We start from the raw sequence: 22,445 nt of genomic DNA, 5'->3' as shown, positions 1-22,445 counted from the left end.
ATGCATGTTGGCAATTAAACGTTTTTTTTTCCGTCATTATCAGACATTCAAAACTGTAATGTAGAATATATTGTCATGCTACATTTATCGTCTGACTGAATTGCTGAGCAGTTTTTTTCCTGCAATCATGCATGCCATCATACAATAGAGGAGGAAATTTTGAGGATTCATAAACCTGACCCAACTAGTTTAAGGCTTAGTAATTGTTGTATGTCATATCATTATTCACTTTGCAACAATAATTTTAGAACTAAAACATCACTTGCTAAGTTCTGGCTTTGCAGAACCAAAGTTGGTAAGTACAGTGACAGGCTGACAGCAAAGCTCTTGTGGGCCACTCATTATTTCTGAAGAATCTTGTTCTTCATGTCTTCTATGAATTGAGTGAGATTCTTCTCTGAAGACCCCTCATCAGAAAGTGCTTTCTGAAGGATCATCTTTGTTTTCTCTATATTTTTCCTCAATTCATCTGATTTACTCATTATCCTTCCAATATTCTCTGCTGCTACCTCCTTCCTGATTAATCTTCCAGTGCAAAGATTCACACCAATTCTCCAATCATCAACCACTAATTTCCTGTTAGTAAGTTGATCCGTCAAAATAGGAAAGCACACCATTGGAACTTTACACCATATGCTCTCCAAGATTGAGTTCCACCCACAGTGAGTCAAAAAACCCCCAACTGCTGGATGTGATAGTACTGCTAGTTGAGAGCACCATGGCACAACTAATCCTCTACCTGCAGTTTCTTCCTCAAATCCAAGAGGCAAAATGTTTCTTTCTTCAGAACCTAAGATATTGTGACGTAGCACCCAAATGAAACTCACCTTACTTATCAGAATGGCTTGTGCTATTTCCAGAATATCCTGTTTACTCAAATTAGCGAAACTACCAAATGAGATGTATAACACTGTACCGTCTTGTTTGCTATTGAGCCAGTTGGTGTAATCTGATACCGGTAGCAGGTTTGTTGAAATTGTTCTCTTGGTGAAGCTTGTGGGGAAGAGTGGCCCAATTGCATAGAAGGGCTGCTTCTTTTGCAAGGCCGAGATAGGTGAAGACTCTAGCTCTTGCACTGTATTACTGATGACAAAGTCTGCTTTCTGTGCATCTTCAAGACACTTGAACACAAAACGGTGCATCACGGTGCTTGGATCAGCATCTTGAAAATATGAAGGTAAATCTGTTGGTTCAATGGCTTGGACTCCAGGTATGTATGTAATGGTGTCTTCACACTTATCTGGACAAAATTATTATTCATCAGCTAATTGATTATGTAATGTAGGCTGTGATTAGACAGTAATAGCTTCAAGATATTTGGTTCATACCATGACACCCAAAGTGGCCATTACTCTTGAGCAGGTCCATGTGATAGTAGACTGTAAGCACTGTTGCTGGCTCAGTCCAAAATGAAACATTGACAAGATTATATTTCTCGGCAATCGTTGATCCCCATACGTGGAAACTATCAGCTATTATACAAGAAATTGGCGGGTTTGGTTTTGAGAGGACTAGATTTTCAATGAAGTCATCCACATGAGCTTGGAAAACATGAATGAGACCTTCCACAAACTGGCTTGCATTGGCACTCCAATCGAAACTCAGAGGAAAACCATCACTAATTTTGGCATATCGAATGTCAAGACCGCATTTCTGTCCGTGGGAGAAAGGGTTGTCGTCATCTTTAAGTGACTGAGCTTTAGCTATCTTCTGGTGAGTTGATTCTGTGTTGACAAAGGTGATGGTAAAACCTTTTGAGGCGAGCTTCATGGCGAGATGTGTGAATGGAGTTATATGGCCTTGAAGAGGAAGTGGTACGAGTACTGCATGTGGCTGTAGGTGTTCTTTTAGCTCCATTTAGTCCTAAAATATCGGAGATGGTTGCCTTTTTTGAGAAAGGTAAGTGTATTATTGTTAATATAGCACCAAGGAAGTGCAGGGAAAAAAGTATATAGGAGTTGGTTGTCTTGTGTGTTTATGTAAGAGCTTGGAAGGAGATGGTGGCCTTATGTTCTTTGATGCAGAAATGGTTATTGTCTAAGTTGGTGTCTGGCTGTCCTTATAGCTGCATTTATTTGAATTTGGGGCCTTTCATATGTCATCCCTTAGGTATTTAAAGATAATGAGATAGACATGTCTTTTGTCTGGTGTGAATCCCGGCTTGTGGCTCGCAGTTGTTTGTCTGTAAACACCGGGTTCTGTCCTATATTCATTTGTTTGATGTAAATACTCATTGCAGGTAAGTTTTTCCGGTTAGTCTATTCTTAAAGAAATAGGACTTGTTAGAGGTTGTTGTGTCATCATAGACATAGAGAAGTGTGCCTTTCCGATAATTGCCTTTGCATAATTGATTAATTGTATTGGTGTGGTTCCTTTCTTTCAAATTCAAACTTTTGTTCTTCTTCCTTTTCTTTATGTTGGGCTGGGAATAATATGTTATGTGAACAGTATAGTTTTGCTTGTAATTTCTTTTACCTAAGTCAGAGTAAGAAAAATTATCCACCTTTACCCATCTATAAAATTCGCCCTCAAGAAATTACACAACATAGTTTTTTTTACGTAAATCTTATCTCTACCTCGTAAGAGGTAGAAAGATTTTTTCCGAAATAAATAAGAAATAATAATCTTGGAAAAATGCACTGGGGAAAGAGATCGTGACTTATTTGTTTTCAAAAAAAGAGAGAAGATGATGGATTTGAATCCACACCAAAAAATGATTTAAATATCTTAGGGGAAAAGAAGACAATAAACACATTGATGTGGGAAATTATAAAAGTCCACACAACAAAACATTTGCTACAGACAAAATCGGATATGAACCATTCTAATAAGATTTCATTTTTAAACAAAAAATCATTTTTGATTTATTCACAATTTTGCTTTGCTATCCCATCTAGTGGTGTAGGATTACTAACACCACTTTCCAAGCTTAGATCTAACAATTAGAGCGTAAACAAGATAATATGGAAACTCAATATTGAATGAAAGAACAATTGAATTCATGCCAACATTAATGCACTCGAACCATCAAAACTTTAAAGTTAATCACACTTAGGCGAGAATAGTACTAGTAGTATTAGGAGGGTCACCCTCTAGGAAATTTCGTGTTGCTTGTTAAGATATATGATGTGTTTCCCTATATGGTCATTGACAATTCTCACCTTCTGAGTTAGCTTGGAATATTGATTTAAACCCAATTATTTTTTTCCATAGTATCAAAAGCAGATAAATATCTTGAATTCAAAATCTCATCACCACTAATCATCTAGTTCATGAAAAAAAAAAAACAAGCTTGCACTTGCTAAACATTGTCAATGTATCTTTTTCGTAATTTGTGTCTTTTGAATGATGGAATTTGCTTAGTTTTTCTCCTAGTATCTGAACTTGAGGAGTGTGAAACTCAGGTCTTTATGATATGACCATGCTTTGATTTGAGCTAGATCAAAGAGTAGGATAGAGGGAGTACATGTGTTCTGATAGAACAAGGTCTTACTTCTTTTACTCGGATAGTGTAAGATATGTCTTCACGACACATAGTTCACTGGGGTATTACTTCCCTTGGCTATTTTCTGGAATTATAGACACAAGTTGTGGTTCCATTACCAATAAAGTTTAACATATTTGTATCCAGTCCGTGAATGATGGAATGGGAAGATCACGCGAAGAGTGTGGATTCATGGAAAGTTCTTGTAAGTTCACGACACTTTGGTTTTGATGGGAGAAAGTAAAGGATGTGTGTTGTCAAATAAACTTTTCACCTTGTCATTGTCAGAGATTCTGGTTGTGAGGAGGATTCATATAACTGATCGCAACTTGTTTTGGACTGAGACGTAGTTGCTGTTGTCATTATCAGAAGTAGATATTTTACATGAGTTTACAAAACAATTATACTAACATGCTATATAGATGTAGATCTCTTGCAATTATGCCATGCCTTTATTCAACTGGTTCAAATGGAACAGGATAAATAGCGAGGATTCATATAGCTGACCAGACTAGTTTAAGGCATAATAATAGTAATTGTATGTTATGCCATTATTCACTCCGAAACATTATAGAACTAATACCTCACTTGCTAAGCTACTTCATGAAAAAAAAAAATTAAAACACATCACTTGCTATGTTCTGGCTTTGCAGAACCGTAATAGGTAAGTGAGAATGTGATAAGAAGCTCAATTTTTCTGAAGAATCTTGTTCTTCATGTCTTGTATGAATTGGTTGAGATTCTTCTCTGAAGATCCCTCATCAGAAAGTGCATTTTGAAGTATCATCTTTGTTTTATCGATATTCTCCCTCGATTCATCTGAGTTATTCATTATCTTTCCAATATTCTCCGCTACTACCTCCCTCCTGATCAATCCTCTAGTGCAAAGATTCACACCGATCCTCCAATCATCAACCACTAATTTCCTGTTAGTAAGTTGATCCCCCGAAACAGGAAAGCACACCATTGGAACTTTACACCATATACTCTCCAAGATTGAATTCCACCCACAGTGAGTCAGAAACCCTCTGACTGATGGATGTGATAGTATTGCTAGTTGAGAGCACCATGGCACAACCAATCCTCTCCCTGCTGTTTCTTCCTCAAATCCGAGAGGCAAAATGTTTCTTTCTCCGGATACTAAGATATTGTGACGTAGCACCAAAATGAAACTCACTTTACTTATCAGAATGCCTTGTGCTATTTCCAGAATATCCTGTTTACTTAAATTAACAAGACTACCAAATGAGATGTATAACACTGTACCATCTTGTTTGTTATTGAGCCAGTTGGTGTAATCTGTTGCCGGTAGCAGGTTCGTTGAAATTGTTTTCTTGGTAAAGTTTGTGGGACAGATTGGCCCAATTGCATAGAATGGTTGCTGCTCTTGTAAGGCCAAGATGGTTGAAGACTCTAGCTCTTGCACTGTATTACCAATGACAATGTCCGCTTTCTGTGCATCTTCAATACACTTGAACACGTATTTAGTCTCGTTTGGATCAGCATCTTGACAATATGAAGGTAAATCCTCTGGTTTAATGGCTTGAATTCCTGGTATGTAGCTAATGGTGTCATCGTACTTATCTGGACAAAAATGATAACTCATTAGCTAATTGGTTATGTATAATGTAATCAGAAATTAGACTGTATTAGTTTCTAGATAAAAGGTTCATACCATGTCGTCCAAAGTGGCTATTTCTCTTGAGCAGGTCGGTGTTATAGAAGACTGTAAGCACTGTTGCTGGTTCAGTCCAAAATGAGACATTGACGAGATTATATTTCTTGGCAATCGTTGATCCCCATACGTGGAAACTGTCAGTTATTATACAAGAAACTGGTGGATTTGGTTTCGAGAGGACTAGATTTTCAATGAAATCATCAACATGAGCTTGGAAAACATGAGTGAGACCTATCATGAACTGGCTCGCGTTGGCTCTCCTATCAAAACTCAGTGGAAAACCATCGCTGATTCTAGCATAACGAATGTCAAGACCAGATTCCTCTTCATGGGAGAAAGGGTTGTCGTCATCTTTAAGTGATTGAGCTTTAGCTATCCGCTGGTGAGTTGATTCTGTGTTGACAAAGGTGATGGTAAAACCTTTTGAGGCAAGTTTCATGGCAAGATGTGTGAAGGGATTTATATGGCCTTGAAGAGGAACTGGTATCAGTACTGCATGTGGCTGTATGTGTTCTTTTAGCTCCATTTTAGTCCTAAAATATAGCAGAATGTAGTTACTTTTTTTGTAGTATTAATATAGCACTTTGGAGTTTGGACTACATGCAAGAAGTATATAGGAGATGATTGATTATTTATATTAGTTCTTTAATGCAGAAGTGTGTTTAATTTGGTGTTCTGCTGTATAGCTGCACTTGTGTGAATTTTGGAGCCTCTTCTAGGCTACCTCTTAGGAATTTATGGGCCATTATGTCATGCAGGGCACGTGTCTTGCATTTATTTGTCTGATGTAAAACACCGGCTTGTGTCTTGCATTCGTTTTTGTCTGTGTGTAAAAACCGTCTTGTGTTCTGCATTCGTTTTTGTTTGTGTAAACACCAAGCTTGTGTGTCATATTTGTTTTTTTCGTGTAAACACTGACTTGTGTTTTGCATTCGTTTGGTTGATGTAAACACCGATTTGTGTTCTGGATTCGTTTAGTAAATATTTCCTCCATTTCAATTTTTTTGTCTTACTTTCCTTTTTAGTTCGTTTCAAAAAGAATGTCGGGATATAGATTAGGCTATAAGGAAAGGATGTCTCTTCCTTTTCTTGGCAACTCCTTAAGGTCGTTTGGTTGGGAATAAGTTATCCTCGGATTAATTATATATTGTGTGATAAGTTATCCCACCATGTATATGGGATAACTTATCCCATCACTATGGTATAAATTGTGGGATAAGTCATCTCAAACTTGACAACCAAACAAGACATCAAAATTTTATTCCTGGACTATTTTTTTATCTCAAGACTATTTATTTTTATCCCTCACACTAAAAGATCCCTTAATTCTAACTTTCCGCGTGACATGTTTAAGATCACTAGATTAAAGGATATCTTAGTACATTTTATATATCTTTAGTTTAAAATTACAAGACTTAAAAGTCTTCATTGCTTTCTTAAAATCAGACAAACAAATTGAAACGATGTAAATAATGTCTGATTTGTTTCTAGAAAAAAAACTACGTAATGTGAATGATTTTACAAAATACAACACTAACAAGGGGTGCCACCTTAAAAAATGGACTTCAAATATTTTAAAGAAAAGAAAACACATGATGATTTGGACAATTATAAAATTCTTATGATATAATTATTCATTTATTTGTACAAAGGAAGACTAGTCAACAAGAAATTAAGAATCAAGATCAAGATTTCTTGGACTGTTTTTTGAGGTTTAAGTAATCAACTAGAGCTTCAATCATTATAATATGAATGACATAATACATAAATGTGTTATTTAACTCGGCCTCATCGAAATGCATATGTCCTTCAATTTTAAGTATATACGAGTAGACTTGTAAAGAGGTACACACATATGTCCTACTTAATAATTCACATTTTACACGATATTTTACCTAACGTGAAACATAACACACTACAAAATCAATAATATCTTTTTATGAGTAATTATTATTTAGCTTTTGAGAGAGGAGGTCCGACTATCGACCCATTTTTTAACTTTGAAAATTTATGATGAAAATAGTAAAAACTTTATAAAAAGAAAATTGATGGTTATTGTAGGGTTTGCCAAAAGAAAAAAGAGTAGAAATCAACTCAAAAAATTAAAAAAGTTTTTTTTTTTTTTTAATATAACATGGCAAATGACAATTGATGTGTAGTTTGCACATGATTTCTTACAACTGAAAATGAAAATGATCGAAAAAGCAATACATGTGTTACTTTAATTAAAATGATTTTGTGGGATAATAGGACCCCGGAAACTTTAGATATCTACTTAATAAAAGGTAGGGGTGTCAAAAGAATATGAAAAACTGATCGAATCTAATCTAACTAAATCGAATTGATTTATGTTATTTTTTCAATAAAATCTTGGACTTTTATGTAAGTGTAAAACTGTCTTGAACAATTGGGATGGTCTTTTTAATATATGAAAAAACTGAAAAAAAATTTCTGAATTGAACGGAATAACCTTACATGTATGTAAATATATTTTATATATTAACAATATGTTAAGTTTAATAAATAAATATATTTTATAACATTTTTCAAATATAAATACTTCTCATGTCCACTTTTATTTGTCATGTTGCACTTTTCGAAAGTCAATTTGACTAATTTTTCACAGTTAAATTGGATTACATTAATTCGATATTTTAAACAAAAAATTTAGATATTCAAAAACTATACGAAAAGTACTATAAAATACAATTTCTTGCATATCAATATGATGAAAATATACATCGTAAAATGATAGTCAAAGATTTTAGAGTTAGACTCTAAAAAGGGAAACTATGACAATTAAAAGTGGACGGAGGTAGTATAACCTAGGTCCTAGGCCTCTAGTGACTAGACAACTTTGGGTCTTTGCTATTTAATTAGCCTTTACTTATTTAAGTTTAAAATTAAAAGATATTGTAATAGATAGTCTATCAAACAATATAGCGAAATCTATGCAACACTCATATTAAATGTTTAAGACCAAACAATACGGCAACAATGTTTTACATTATTGTCTTCTTGGTGAAGATTTAAAGTGTTTCTTCAAGAACATATATATTTTGCGAAAGAAATATTTTAGTAGTAGTATATTTGAGGTGATATTTTAAAAATAAAAAAAATGAAAATTAACCGAACCATACCGATACCAAAGAGAAACTGATATGATTGGGATGATTTTAAAAAATCTAATTTTGTTATAGTATTACAAAATACTCGAAAAACTGAAATGATATAATTTTTAAAAAATAATAGATTGAACCGTACCATTGACACCCCTAATAAAAAGTATAAGTTAGAGGGAACTTTATAATCAAACAAAATCATCATTTCTAATTCATCATCCCTATTTCCTCATTAAAAAAAAAAAAAAAGAATGGCATGTTGCACTAAAATATAATGCCCTTAAATTGTATTTTTCTTATTCAAATTAATTGAGATAAAATGATTCTCTCAATATAGCTTAACTTCGTCATGCCTGTTAAGTATGTAGGAATAGTGAAGAAGTATTTTCATTGATAACATGCTTCTCAATGAAATTTTTGCTAGAGTTAGACCAATATGTATAGTTCATAATTTTGCCACAAGACTTGATGTTGCCTACTTTCAATTTATACAATATAATTAATTGTTTATTTGCAGAAATGAAGACTAGTCAACAAGAAATTAAGAAGGCATAATACATAAACATGACTCTTAACTTGATGTTAGCTGACAATTATGACATTTAACTTTGGGTTTGCACAAGTAGACACTTAAACTTCTATAAAATTGAACAAATAGACACATTCATCCTACATGGCACCCTAATGGCAATTTTGTGTCCTACATGGCGTCCTACATGTATTATGCCATGTAGATGCGTGTGTCTACTTGTTCAATTTTATACAAGCTTAAGTGTCTACTTGTGCACACTCAAAGCATTGTCCGCTGAAACCAAGTTAAGAGTCATGTTTATATATTATGCCAATTAAGAATCAAAGGTAAATGACTATTAATGTATAGTTTACACATAGTTTTTTACAACTGAAAATGATCGAAAAAGAAATATATATATATATATATATATATATATATATATATATATATATATATATATATATATGCTACTTTATTAAAACGATTTTGTGGGGATAATAGAAGAGCAACTTTCACATATAGCAAACAAAAAAATCATATTTGTATGCTATAACAAAGTTTGCATAATTGCACTTCATAGCAAACATATATATGTATAATTCGCTATACATATACAATTGAAAGTTATGTCTATTTCGCTATACATATATACAAAAAGAAGCAATTGTATAATTCGTTGGCTCCTCATCAGATTTGTATAATTTCGCTGGCATGCCATTTGTATAAATTGTTGTTAGCCTCTCGTTTGTATAAATCGTTGACAAAAATATTTGTATATAAAAAATCGCTCTCTCTTTCCCTTTATACAAACATAAATTATACATTATACAAACATAAATTATACATTATATTTGTATAATATGTGTTTGTATAAAATGAGAAAGAGAGAAAGGCAAAAGAAAACTGGACAGAAGAATATTTGTATTGTATAATTATAAGTGTATAAGATGAATATATATGTATTTGCATGTGTATATACAATTTTCTTTCGCTTTATACAAACATAAATTTTACATTATATTGTATAATTTGTGTTTGTATAAAACGAGAAAGAGAGAAAGGCAAAAGAGAACTGAGCAGGGGAATATTTTTATTGTATAATTATAAGTGTATAGGACGAATATATATGTATTTGCATGTGTATATACAATTTTCTCTTGCTTTATACAAACAGAAACACAATTTATACAATTTTGTTGTATAAAGCGAGAGAGGCGAGCACAGAGGGAGCGAGCGAGAAAGGGAGAGTGGTGAGCGAGAATTTGGAGGGAGAGAGGCGACTGGCAAACATTTGCTACGGGGCGCAATTAAATCAAATAGTAGCTACTCCATTTATTTTAGATTATAAGTTTGTCATTCTGTACAATTATCCCATAATAGAAGCCACAAAACTTTATATTTACTTTAATGACAATGGGGCGGGGCAGATACTGATGGGGTGGGTTTAAGGCTATGTGGGGTAGAACGGGTTGCGAATATGTGATTTTATGCGGGTTCAAACTTAATTTTAATTTTTTACATGTTGTAAAATTGATAGAACATTAGTTATTAAGATAATTTCTTTAAAACTGCTAAAATATTCAAGATAATAAATGAAAATTGTTCAATAAAAATAATATAATTTCTTACATGTTCCCCAATTGACAACCTCTAAAAAATAAAATTTTAAGCCATTATCTATTAAATTAATACAACTCAATGAAAAATGAACTTATTTTTTGAATTTTATTTTTAGTATCAAACTTAACTAAAAAAAGAAACGGAAAAGGGACAAAAATACTCTTGAACTATTTGAAAATGTTTAAATATATCCTTCATTCATTTATTGGGCTAAAAATATCCCTCAATCCACATTTTTGGTCCAGTTCTACCCTAAATCTAACAACCTTTTTTAAGAAAAAATATTATTATGCAGGGCGGGTCTATGCAGGACAGGGTAAGGCGGGTTGAAAATGAAAAAAATTGTTATGCAGAATAGAGCGGGACGGAATGAAAATTTTACCGGTTAAGCTCAACCTGTCCCACCCTATTGTCATCCCTAATCTACTTAATAAAAGGTAATCTTATCTAATAATCAAACAAAATCGTCATTTCCAATTAGAACAATTTAATGCCCTTAAATTTATTTATGAAAGTAAAAATGTTCAAGACGAAAACATTTATCTTATTGGTTTCATGTATATGAGTGTTTATGCAATTCTTGGTGGGACGGAGAATTTCATTGTCTCTTCCTTCTAAGTCAAAATGGTAAATTTTGAAGCTTTATTTACAATAAACTCAGTGATCGGAATGCTATAATGTCAGTCGTTCTACCTATTTTTCGGTTTGAATGAATTGTTATATTTTCCCCATGTTTTGAATTAATCATTTCTTTTATTTTTGTATATGGTTAATAACCTAATAACCAAACCGAACTGAATATTATAACAACCAAACCAATAAATGTATCTTATATTTTGTTTCATTTGATTTTGATAATTTAAAATTCAATTAAGTTGGTTTGATTTTGATTTTAACCAATAACCGATTTAAACCGACCCATGAACACCTTTTTTAGCCAAATTTTTTAGAAGCCAAAAAAGTTTTCTTCTTTTCCTAATTTCAAAAATATTTATTGTAGAGAGTTGACTATTTGACCAAATATTTAAGAATACGAAAGAAATAAGTATGCGTATCAACCAAAGTTAATTCCATAAGCTAAAAAAAAGTATTACTCCATGTTTTTCCTCCATAAATATTCTAGAATATTGATCAAACATATGTTATTGATATAATAATATTGATAAAATGATATTAATTATCTAAATACAAAAAAATATTTTTTCATAATTTTTAAAATAAATAAATTTTGAAAGTTCGATCAAACAAATTATAAAATTCTTATTTTAATGAGCAGGTTATCTGCAGCCTTAGCTAATGCTAAACAAGTAATTTACAATAGTGACGTGCAAGCTAATATGTCATTAAGAAAATTACTCCAATTGTATTAGAACACTAGTCTTACAGTGTTTTGGTTAAATTATTTTCAAAAGTAAAATTTCTCGAGGATGACGTGTACACAATTTTGTCCTTATGAAGGCATACAAGTTATTTATGATAGATCCTCAGTTTAAGTAAAATATATCAATATCGAGAATTGAAAGGAAATATAGTAATGAAGAAGTCATGTTAAGAGCATGTTTGACATTGTTGTTGGGAGGCCAAAATACTTATTTTGACGAAAAAACGCTATTTTAGAGAAATTAAGGTGTTTGGCTAACATATAAAACTGTTTTTAATTGGAAGCAAAAGGAGTTTTCTGTTGTTGGGGAAAAAGCTAAAAATATTTGCTTCTTTAAAAAAAGAAGAAACACAAAATTATTTTTTTTCATTGTGGTGAATTTTCATATGTAGTGATTTTAATTGTGGAATGATTTTTAAATTTATTTTGCTTGATATTTTAAATTTTTATTTAAATTATTATGTTAATATCATATTAATATTTAATTTATTTTTTTATTTATCTATATATAATATTGATTCATAATTTAAATATGTAGATATTAATTTAATAAAAGTAAAATTCAATACTTTATAATAGATATTTAAAATAATTCTCTCTTTATAAAATAATCTTAATATTAAAAGTGCATTGATACTTGTCATTTTTCGTCATTTGACTCTCAAACACACTTTTAAAAATGATTAGCCAAACACAATCTACTTATCAAAGACACTTTTCAAATGAATTAATCAAACACAAATTGTTTTTTTCAAAAACACTTGTCTAAAAAGTCATTTTAGAAAGAAAAAAAATGCTTCTAAAAATAAGTTATTTTTAGCAGCAATGTCAAACAAGTTCTAAAAATAAAGTAGATGAGAACAATAACAACAACAAATAATACAATAATCGAAGCTTGATTAAATTAATTTTAATTAATTAAATTAGATTAGTACTAAAAGTCATCTGTTCACCAGCTAATTTAATACTTAATTGTTTAATGAGGAATCACTGACCACAACAAACACTGACCTAATTAATTTAATCATTTAATTAATTAATCCTCTAAGCACCAGTAAAGTGATAGAAACCCCTCAGTTTATTGTATAATAAACATTCCATTATTGTGCCAACTGTAGCACCACTCAAACAAAACACTCATCTTTGCCTTTTTATATTTCTCAATATATTCTCTATCTCAAATTTTGTGATGACATTTATTACTAATCATGAAATTTAGAAAAAAAATCATTAATATTGATTATCTAAATTAGAATTATATATTTATATAACAATAAATTATTATTTTTTTAAAAATAAAAATATAAATTAAATAAATATTATTATTGTTTATACAAATTTAAAAATTATGGCACAAAAATGTTTGTGTATAGTTGTATAAAAAGTAATACATCGTATGCTAATGAGAAAAGTGGCCCAAAGCAACAACAAGAAAACTATTCTTTGATTGATGAAAAGTCCTCTAAGTAATTAATGTTTTCAAATATTTTGGTCGAATTTGAGGTGAATTTAAAATTTGAAGTTTATAAATTATCGCAATCTCAAATTATTATATAATAATAATTAAGTTTATAAATAAATATTTAATTATAGGTATGAATAACTCACTTAATACATATAGCAAAAGTTTAAACAAAAATTATGAAACTCGCATATTAAATATTCTCTTTTTGTTTCTGTTTGTTTGTCCTATTTATTTTTAGTTTGATTAACAATTCTTTAGTTTAAATTTTCATATGACATGTTTAAGATCGTAAGTTTAAATTATATTTTGGTGCATTATACATATCTTTTATTCAAGATCACAAAATTCGATAATCTTTTTTACATTTTAAAATTTTGTATCAAATTAAAATAAGACAATTAAATTGAAACGGAGGAAATATCATATCCGGCCACACTTTGATGCACCATTATATAGTGTTTATTATATTATATTCGTTTTCATATTATATTGTAGTTTTTTTTTATAAACGACAAGATAGTAGTTGAATATTGTAGGTGCATGTCTCTTGCATTTTTTTTCCCTTTATTAGAAGAATTAAATGATTTTTAATTTGTTTGAGCAATTATGGGCATTATTGTTTGTTTTAATAAAGTTAATTTATTAGTATGTTTTTTCTGACCTAGTCAAAAAGTCTTGACTGATTATAACATTTTTATCTTTCCCTTTGAAAGAAAATCTGTCATTTTCCTTTGAATTTCTTCAGCCATATTATTGTTTTTTTTTTGTCATTTTGAGTGAATTTATAAAGTTTTCAATTTCTTTCAAATAATATTCATCATTTTTTTGTAGAATACATGCTAATGTAACATTCAATATATAATTCTGTCTAAAATCCAACTTGTTTACACAATAGACCAAAGGAGAGTCTGTACCGTCGAATTGATCATTCTATTTTTAATTCTAAAAATTTAATTTATATACACAAATAATATAATTTTTTTACGTGATTGGTGTATTTAACTTGTTTGTAGTTGCTTAGTTATTGGACCATTAATTTGTTTTCTTTTTTAAGTTACTAATTTCACTTATTATAAACGAATACTTAATTATGGGAGTATTTTTAAAAAAAAAAAAGTGATATGATATTATATTAGGTCATTTACACTCTCACTATATTGTTTATCATTAAACTCCAATTCCAAATCACTTGCAATATAGACCATTTGGCACACACCATGTGAGAGTTTTCGGTCAAAAATATTCCTTAACGATACTCTAAATTTAAATCACATCCTTGCATTATCACAATGAACGAAAAACATCCCTCAATTATCTTTAAAATGGCAAGATTTATCCTTCAAATAGTTTTTGTTAAAAAACTAACGGTTGATCAACCCACAAATCCCCCATTTTGTTTGCTCCCATTCTTCTCTTAGCTTATAGTAGTAATAGATAATCCTAACTAAACTGAATGAGCTAGAAAGAGGGGTTTTCATCCTCAACTTCACAGTAGCAGCCAGGATGTTCCCGTAAAAAGTGAGTAAAATAGTTTAAGTAAACTATTTTTTGCCCTATATAATTACAGATCAGATAAGCAACAAAATATTATTAGAAAAAAATGTATAATTTTCTATGTATTTCTTAAACAAATGAGGAAATTTGAAATATGAAGGTAGTCTATTTTTATTTTTATTTTTGTGTAAATTTGATAAACACTAATGGCTGTATTTTTTAAAATATAAAAGTAACATATTTAGATATTACATAAAAAAATACTATTTTTGTTTCAATTTATGTGACACTTTTCACTTCTTAAGATTCAAATTATATATGTGAACTTTTTATAAATATTTTACTATGTATTTTTCATCATATTGACATGAGAAGAATTATAACTTTAATATGTGAAAAACCCCACATGTTTATCCATAGTTAATTCTAGCTTCATTTACATGAAAAAAAAATGAGTTTAACAATTAGTTTCTATCAAGAAAAAAAATGAAAGGGTGAATCTGACCATTTTTAGGAGAGTTAACGGATGTTTTTTGCTTATTATGGTAGTAGAGGGATGTCATTTAAATTTAGAATATATTTGAGAGATGTTTTTAGCCAAAAACTCCACCATGTGAGCTAGTGAAATTAAATTGTAAATTAAAATTAAGCTCAAATGATAAGAGTATATGACTTCTTTTACATTTGAATAATCAAACTCAATTTGAGGTGTGTAATTGGATAGATTAATTAAAAATTTAAAACCTTTCATTTGTTAATTAATTAGTCAGAAAATTTGATTTCGAACTTTGGGAAATGGGAACAGATTATTAAATATTCTTGATATTACAACACAATAATCTTTACTAAATAATAAATATCTTTCATTAAAAAATATTCAATAGCTATTACCACAAACATTATGATTGAATTGGCAGAAATAGTAAAAAAATATAGTAGTATTATTATCAAATGAAAAAATTAGGAAGTTTTCATTATTTAAGTGAGAATACGTACGTTTTCCACTATATATTTTCTCAGTGAGCTAGTTCAGTAGAAAATGAGTGAAAAATCATAGTTTATAACACAACTTTTTAATTGGTTCGTGGCAGCGAAGATCTCTGTTTGTAATAGTGAACAACAACAATAATAAATATATTCAGTATAGTCTTATAAAGTAGAATCTGAAGATGGTAAAGTGCACAGAGATCTCATCTCTTCTACTTTAGAGATAAAGAGATTATTTCTCATCAACCCTATTTATCGTTACGATAAAACATTAAAAAATACTACTATATATAGAGAGAGATACATGAATGTACAAGTGTGTGTACATGCATGTACCATGGGATTTACAGAAAAAAAACTGTGGCCTATTATGTCTTTAACTTGGCCTGCATCCTTTGTTTTCCAATCCTTAAAAACATGATAATATGTCAATCCTATGAATGAAAATATATAATAAAAAGGAAATGAATAATATGAGTATTACTACTATTATATATAGATAGCTACATGGGAACCATTTATTGTGTAACTGACAGAGAAGACAGGTTTTATCATAATATCTAGTAATCAGATCTAGAATAGACAGTGCTAGATGGACTATATATATGTTTTAAATTATGTGTCTAATTTTTAAAAATAGATATTTATAAAAGATTTAGACAAAATTAATTTTACTTTTTACTTTATTTTATACTTAGTTCCTTTTGTTTTAAAATAATTGTTACATTTTGTTTCTTGAGAGTTAGTTTAACTAATTTTTAAATTTGATTAGATTAATTTAATGTCTTATAAATAAAATTTGAATATTTAAAATTATAATTAAGAAAAATAGATTAAATTGTAATTTTTCTGATATCAATATGATGAAAAAATACATCTTAAATATTGATCAAAGTTTATATCGTTTAATTTCAGAAAGAAAATTGTGATGAGTATTTTGAAATGGAGACATTAGTAAATAATTTTGAAAATTACAAATACCTCAATAGAAAAAAAATATTTAGTAGAGATAAATTATATGTTACATAACGAAATCAAGGTAAAATAGTCAAAAATTCTCTTTTAAGAAATATATAAAAGAGAAACACGACAGATTATTTGTGACGGAGAAAGTTTATCTTCACATTCTTCTAAGCTGGTCATTGCTAGTTACATCAAAAGCACCATTTCTCCATGAATTCAGCAAACTCTATTTCCTAAGATTCTCTGTTCACTGTTCTAAAAATTGTTTATATCAAATACTAGAACTTCTTTTAATTCAATATAATATTCTTTCGTCTCAATATATGTGGTACTATTTGATATTAAACATAAATTTTAGGAGAGAAAAAAATGCAAAACCTATGAAATTTTGTAGTATAAAACGAGTTGTGAACATTTACTTATGTATAGATCATTTTAGTAAGCGTAAAATGAAAAACTTTAAAGTTAAATATTTTTTAAATATTAAAAAATAATATCTTTTTATATAACATTCTAAATGCAGAATGAATAACTTAATATGTTGTTACTTGCAGGAAAAATGGCTTGTTGTACAATTTTTTCAGAAATAAAATGAGAAGGCATGTATTTTTATTTTATTTTTAAATTAATTAATATGAATAAATAAATTAATAAATCTCATTAATTAGATTAGTTAAGTCTTGATACCTAATGTCTTATGACTTTTTTATTGGCAGTTAACTCTGCTGGCATGAAGGAGACTTTTGAAATAAAATATCTTTATAAGAACATTTATCCTTTAAAATATTTTTTCTTGTGGAAAATAAGAAGGGAGAAAACCTAATACGTATATGTGTGGTGATTTCTTACTATTTTTTATTGTTTGGTGTATGTGTAAGTAAGGAAATATATTTTTTAAATATTTATATTTAATTTAGTAAAATATTATAGAAGCGGTATGAGTAGCTAGCTAGGAGGAGCACAAAGTATACGAACCATCCAAAGAAAATAACATAGGGAAAAGGAAATTAATAAAAAAGAGAGAAACCTAAAATAATATAGTAGAAATATAGGGTTTTTTCACCGTAAATTAGTGAAAATATGTTATAGAACATGATTTTTTTATTTATTTTTCACCGAACCAACAGCTCACCAAGAAAATGTACGGTGAGAAGCAAACACTCACTGAAATAGTGGAAAAACTTCCTAATTTTCCATATAAAAATATTATACTGTACTAATTTTTTCCTCAATTCAATCAAAATGAGACATTTAGTGGGAAAATAGTGATTTTTTTGCCGTGATAAAACCACTAACAAAATTACTCAAAAATATTTTCCTTATCAATTAAAAAAAAACAAGAATATGATGAGGAGGAGAACTAGAAGAAGATGAAGAAGACTGAAGTAAGGGAAAAACCCAATCATGATTTGAATAAAATTCAAAGAGAAAATCAATATACATAAATTAGACCTCAAATAACTTCTTTAAATATTTTCTTTTACCATACAACATAATCAAAGGAAGAAGCTAACCTCTAAATCCTCTCAAACTTTTTTTTTTTATTTTCATTTCTTGAATTATTATTATTATTTTTGTCATAATTAAATTACCTCTAAATTAAAAAGGAGGGCGTCCATGTGGCCAACCAAATGCTTCATGGTTCATTTGTCCACCATTTGGTAGCAAATTTGGTGGCAAATTATATACTGGCATATTTGATGATGGAATATCACCCATACCACCACCTCCTTGTTGTTGTTGTCCTCCACCACCACCACCACTTCCTCCCATTCCCGGTGGCGATCCACCACCACCAAGTTGTCCTTGTGCTGCCGTTCCACCGCCTTCTTCCTCCTCCTCCAAAGGTAGCCTCTCATATGTTGCATTAGAAAAAGTTGATGCAATTACCATAACTGGTCCGGAAGCCACTAAAGACCCTACTACACTTCCTCCCACAACTTGTCCTTGTCCTCCTGCTAGGTATATAGTCAACCCTGCATCGACACATAATATAATTAAGTAATTAATAAAATCGCACTCCCCCCAAACAATTCATCAACATAGTAACAGACAAGACAAAAGACGTGTTAATACATAACACAACTAATTAAGTAATTAATAAAATCGCACTTCCCCCAAACAATTCATCAACATAGTAACAGAGCAGACAAAAGACGTGTTAATACATAACACAACTAATTAAGTATTTTGTAGTTAGAAGTGTGATCTCTCAATGTTTGTACCTGAAATAATGGTCATACAATTCAACATGAAATTAGAGCAAACACAACATAACTAAATTATATATGCAATTAAAAATACGTTATTTTAAATAGCTTAAACTTGTAGATAAGTTGATATATCATCACACAATTCAACCTGAAATTAGAGCAGACAAAAAACATGTTGACAACATAACATAACTAAAAGTGTGGTTATCTCTATAAAAGTTTGACTGAAATAGTCAGATGAGATGTTCACACAGTTCAACAAGAACAACCTGTTGATCCAGGAGGGGCGGGTCCAGGTAAGAAAGCTCCGGTCAACGATAAGATCTCGAACCGGCCGTGTAATGCCATGACAGCTCCAGGAGCAGATGGTTGTCTTAGGGTTACATTAGTAACAGTTCCAGTAGCACTCAAAACACAAACACCTCTTTGTCTTTTCCTAGCAAATTGAGCTATACTTTCTGCCACATCAGCTCCATTAGCAACTTCCATTACGTGGCTTCTAAGTGCGTTAGGGCTATCCCTTGTAACAAATATTGGTGGTTTAGGTTTGTTCTTTGAGCCAGCTGGTCGACCTCTAGGTCGACGAGTGGCTACTTCGACTGCACCCTCTTTAGGGTCGTCGCTATGGTCCCTATCTTCATCATGACTACCACTACCACCACTATTATCGTTCATTGATACGCCTAGATCTGGCTTCTTGAGAGAAGGCGAACCCGCGGATGATGATGTTTCAACTCCTTGTAAACCTACTTGGCCTGTCCACCATGGGTTTGACATGTTAGAAATAACTCAAAGATAGGGTTTTAATTTCTAGTGAAAAAAAAATAAAAAATTCTTGAAGTCTATAGCTAATTTTACAAAGATTATTGAGAATTTGGGACTAGGGTTTTTTGTTTGTTTGAATAATTCAACAAGGATCCAAGCAAGGAGCTAGAGAGATGATCATAAGAGGAGAGAGAGAGGGGGAGAGAGTGATGATGATAATTAAGAAACAAGGAGAGAAAGTGTTATAACTTATAAGCTTTGTGGGTTTTTATTTGTTTATTATAAGCTTTGTTTTATAAAAATATTCGTTTTTATTTTGGGGGGTGGGGACCAAAGGCGGACGTGAAATGTTATTTATGAATTCAACTAATTAAACTCGATAAATTTCGTTCAAACATGATCGATTTATAAGTTTCGAATTCTGAATTCGCAGTTTGGGTATTGGGGACTCTAGGAAATACACGAAGATCACACAAAAAGGGGTTGGGATTGTGGAGACTAAAGGCGGACATAAAATGTTATTTACGATCAACTGAACTCAATAAATTTCGATTATACTAATTTAGAAGTTGAAATTTATAAATTTCAAATTCTGAATTCACAGTTCGGTTGATGGGACTATAAGAAACACACTAAGACACAAAAGTGTGTCAAATGGTTGTGTTAAGGTATTAGAGTGTATATAGTCTTCTTTGAGAAATGAGAAATGAGAAATGGGAAAGAGAGCAAAAGGGTCTCTTGGAAATTAGGGTTTTGTGGCGTGGGGTCTTGTGCTCGTGAGGTAGTGGGTTGCACGTTCTCTCTTCCTCCCAAGACACTAAAATGGGTCGGATCGTTTGATAGAGTATATAAAAATAATATTGAATATGATATATTAATATTATTGATTATAAGTAAAAACTTCACTAAATTAATAAGGTAGTATCTTGAAATATTATTATTTTGTAGAGATATCATTTAATTAATAAATTAATATTTATTAATTAAAAGAGTGTTTTGAGATTCATGTTTAGAAATCTAGAGTTTAGAAGAAATTGTAGATCTATGATGAAGTTAAAGATAATACAATATCTTTGAAACCAGTTACGCGTAAGGAAACACTTATCACAGCTCGAAGCTTGAACTATTTACAATTTTATGGTGCAGTTCAAAAAGACAACACCGAAACTTTTGAATGCAATAAGAAAACTAGAGATATGAGCACTTAAATTTTAACAAAAAACAAAAACAATAGAATCATATTTCACTAAATTGTCTTAGATATATTTGTAATTTTAAAGAATTATTAATATATAATAGGACTATTTATATAAGGGTCTTTTGAAAATATGTATCTTATTATCTTATCGAGATTGGTGATTTTTTCCATTGGCCCAAGTTGGGACCAGAGGAAAATATTATTTTAGATAGATTATTAATTTACATAGTATTAATTTAATGAGGTTTTACTTATATTTGTACAAGTTATTTTGAAATTATAACTTTTTATGCAATGTTTAATTTAATATATTAAAAATAACATACATGACATCATTTCTAAATATATATGTATATAAAGTCAAACCACTTGCCTTTCTAATATCAAAAATTTTCAGGTATTAGTTGTACGTATAAGGTTGAAAACATATAGTAACAAAACAAAATATTAATAATATACAAAGTTAATTTATGCGTTATTTTTTTAATGCGTCCTATCAAAAGATTCCTTAGTGTATATATCTACGTCATTTTACGTTGATGGTAAGTTAAATTTACTATAACTGATATTTTTCATTTAAAATCTAAAACATTAACTTAAGAGATAAAGTAAATAAACTGCTATAATTAAATAAAATTACATTAAGCTATTGATAATGTAAGAAAAATTATACATAGGTTAAACGAGCACTCCACATCTAAAAGTCCTCCACACTGTCAAGGTAAATATAATTTAGAACTCCATCTTACATATAACTACGGAAGCGTAGTTAATTAATTCGTGTAATAGGATGATTTGTATATATTCATTCTTAATTAAAAGTACGTGTTTAAATATCAATTCTCTGTGTGATTGAGCTTCGAACACTTAGAACGTGTCTGGTCATAAATTTTAAAAATGATTTTTGAGAAATTATTTTTACAAATATCTATTTGAGCATAAATTAAATCTTCAAATTTCAAAATTTGTTTCAAACTTGTTTATTTTTTAGGCCAAGCTTGATAGAGTCAACTACTCAGATGATCAATGAACTTGTAGAAATATCTGGCAAAAGTAATTTTTGAATTTTTAAAAATAACATGGTCATCAAACTATGCACATATTTCCAACAAATTAGTAAACACTAACGAAAATGTTAAATATTTTTTAGGGAAAGTTTATACTATCTTGAATATATTTTTAGACTCAATCAATGGCGGAGCTAAAAATTTCACAAAAAATATTTAAAAACTACACAACAAAAAATCGTTTCTAGTGAGATTAACCACAAAGCTACAATTTGTGTTTCATTTTACTTGTATATACCATTTTTTTTTCTCTTAATTCATAAACAAATTTTCGGTAATAAAAAATTACACTTCGTAAAATTTATAAATAAATATCAGGAGCATATATTTAAATTTCCAGCAGCAACTGTGCATTATATATTTTTTCTATTATATTTTTTTATATAGAAGAGCCAAGTTGAGGACAACCAAGGGCATATTTGTCATTTCATAAAAATTCTAGAATGTTTGTTTCTATGTTATGGCATCAAAAAAGTGGTAATAGATTTATAATG

At 30.0% G+C, this 22,445-nt stretch overlaps 4 protein-coding genes across 4 annotated transcripts in view; all 4 read right to left on the bottom strand.

Annotated features, from left to right (window-relative positions):
• The window catches only part of LOC125835792 (GDSL esterase/lipase At5g33370-like), a 233,433-nt gene that overhangs the window by 183,537 nt on the left and 27,451 nt on the right, over window positions 1–22,445 (bottom strand). The window lies entirely within an intron of this gene.
• LOC125835787 (UDP-glycosyltransferase 86A1-like) lies at window positions 62–1,857 on the bottom strand. Its single transcript, XM_049514887.1, has 2 exons — window positions 1,329–1,857; window positions 62–1,240 (listed from the first exon to the last, which is right to left on the bottom strand). The coding sequence occupies exons 1-2, from the start codon at window positions 1,855–1,857 to the stop codon at window positions 342–344; spliced, it is 1,428 nt and encodes a 475-aa protein (XP_049370844.1). The 3' UTR covers window positions 62–341.
• Window positions 4,173–5,688, bottom strand: LOC125835788 (UDP-glycosyltransferase 86A1-like). Its single transcript, XM_049514888.1, has 2 exons — window positions 5,160–5,688; window positions 4,173–5,068 (listed from the first exon to the last, which is right to left on the bottom strand). Exons 1-2 carry the CDS (start codon window positions 5,686–5,688, stop codon window positions 4,173–4,175), a joined length of 1,425 nt encoding a protein of 474 aa, XP_049370845.1.
• Window positions 18,263–19,874, bottom strand: LOC125835797 (AT-hook motif nuclear-localized protein 20-like). Its single transcript, XM_049514898.1, has 2 exons — window positions 19,191–19,874; window positions 18,263–18,684 (listed from the first exon to the last, which is right to left on the bottom strand). Exons 1-2 carry the CDS (start codon window positions 19,696–19,698, stop codon window positions 18,308–18,310), a joined length of 885 nt encoding a protein of 294 aa, XP_049370855.1. The 5' UTR covers window positions 19,699–19,874; the 3' UTR covers window positions 18,263–18,307.

The sequence above is a fragment of the Solanum verrucosum genome, unplaced genomic scaffold (genome assembly GCF_900185275.1).
Source record: "Solanum verrucosum unplaced genomic scaffold, falcon-dt-bn FXZP01000128.1, whole genome shotgun sequence".
Taxonomy (NCBI): Eukaryota; Viridiplantae; Streptophyta; class Magnoliopsida; order Solanales; family Solanaceae; genus Solanum; species Solanum verrucosum.
This window is presented reverse-complemented; position numbering and strand designations above follow the sequence as displayed.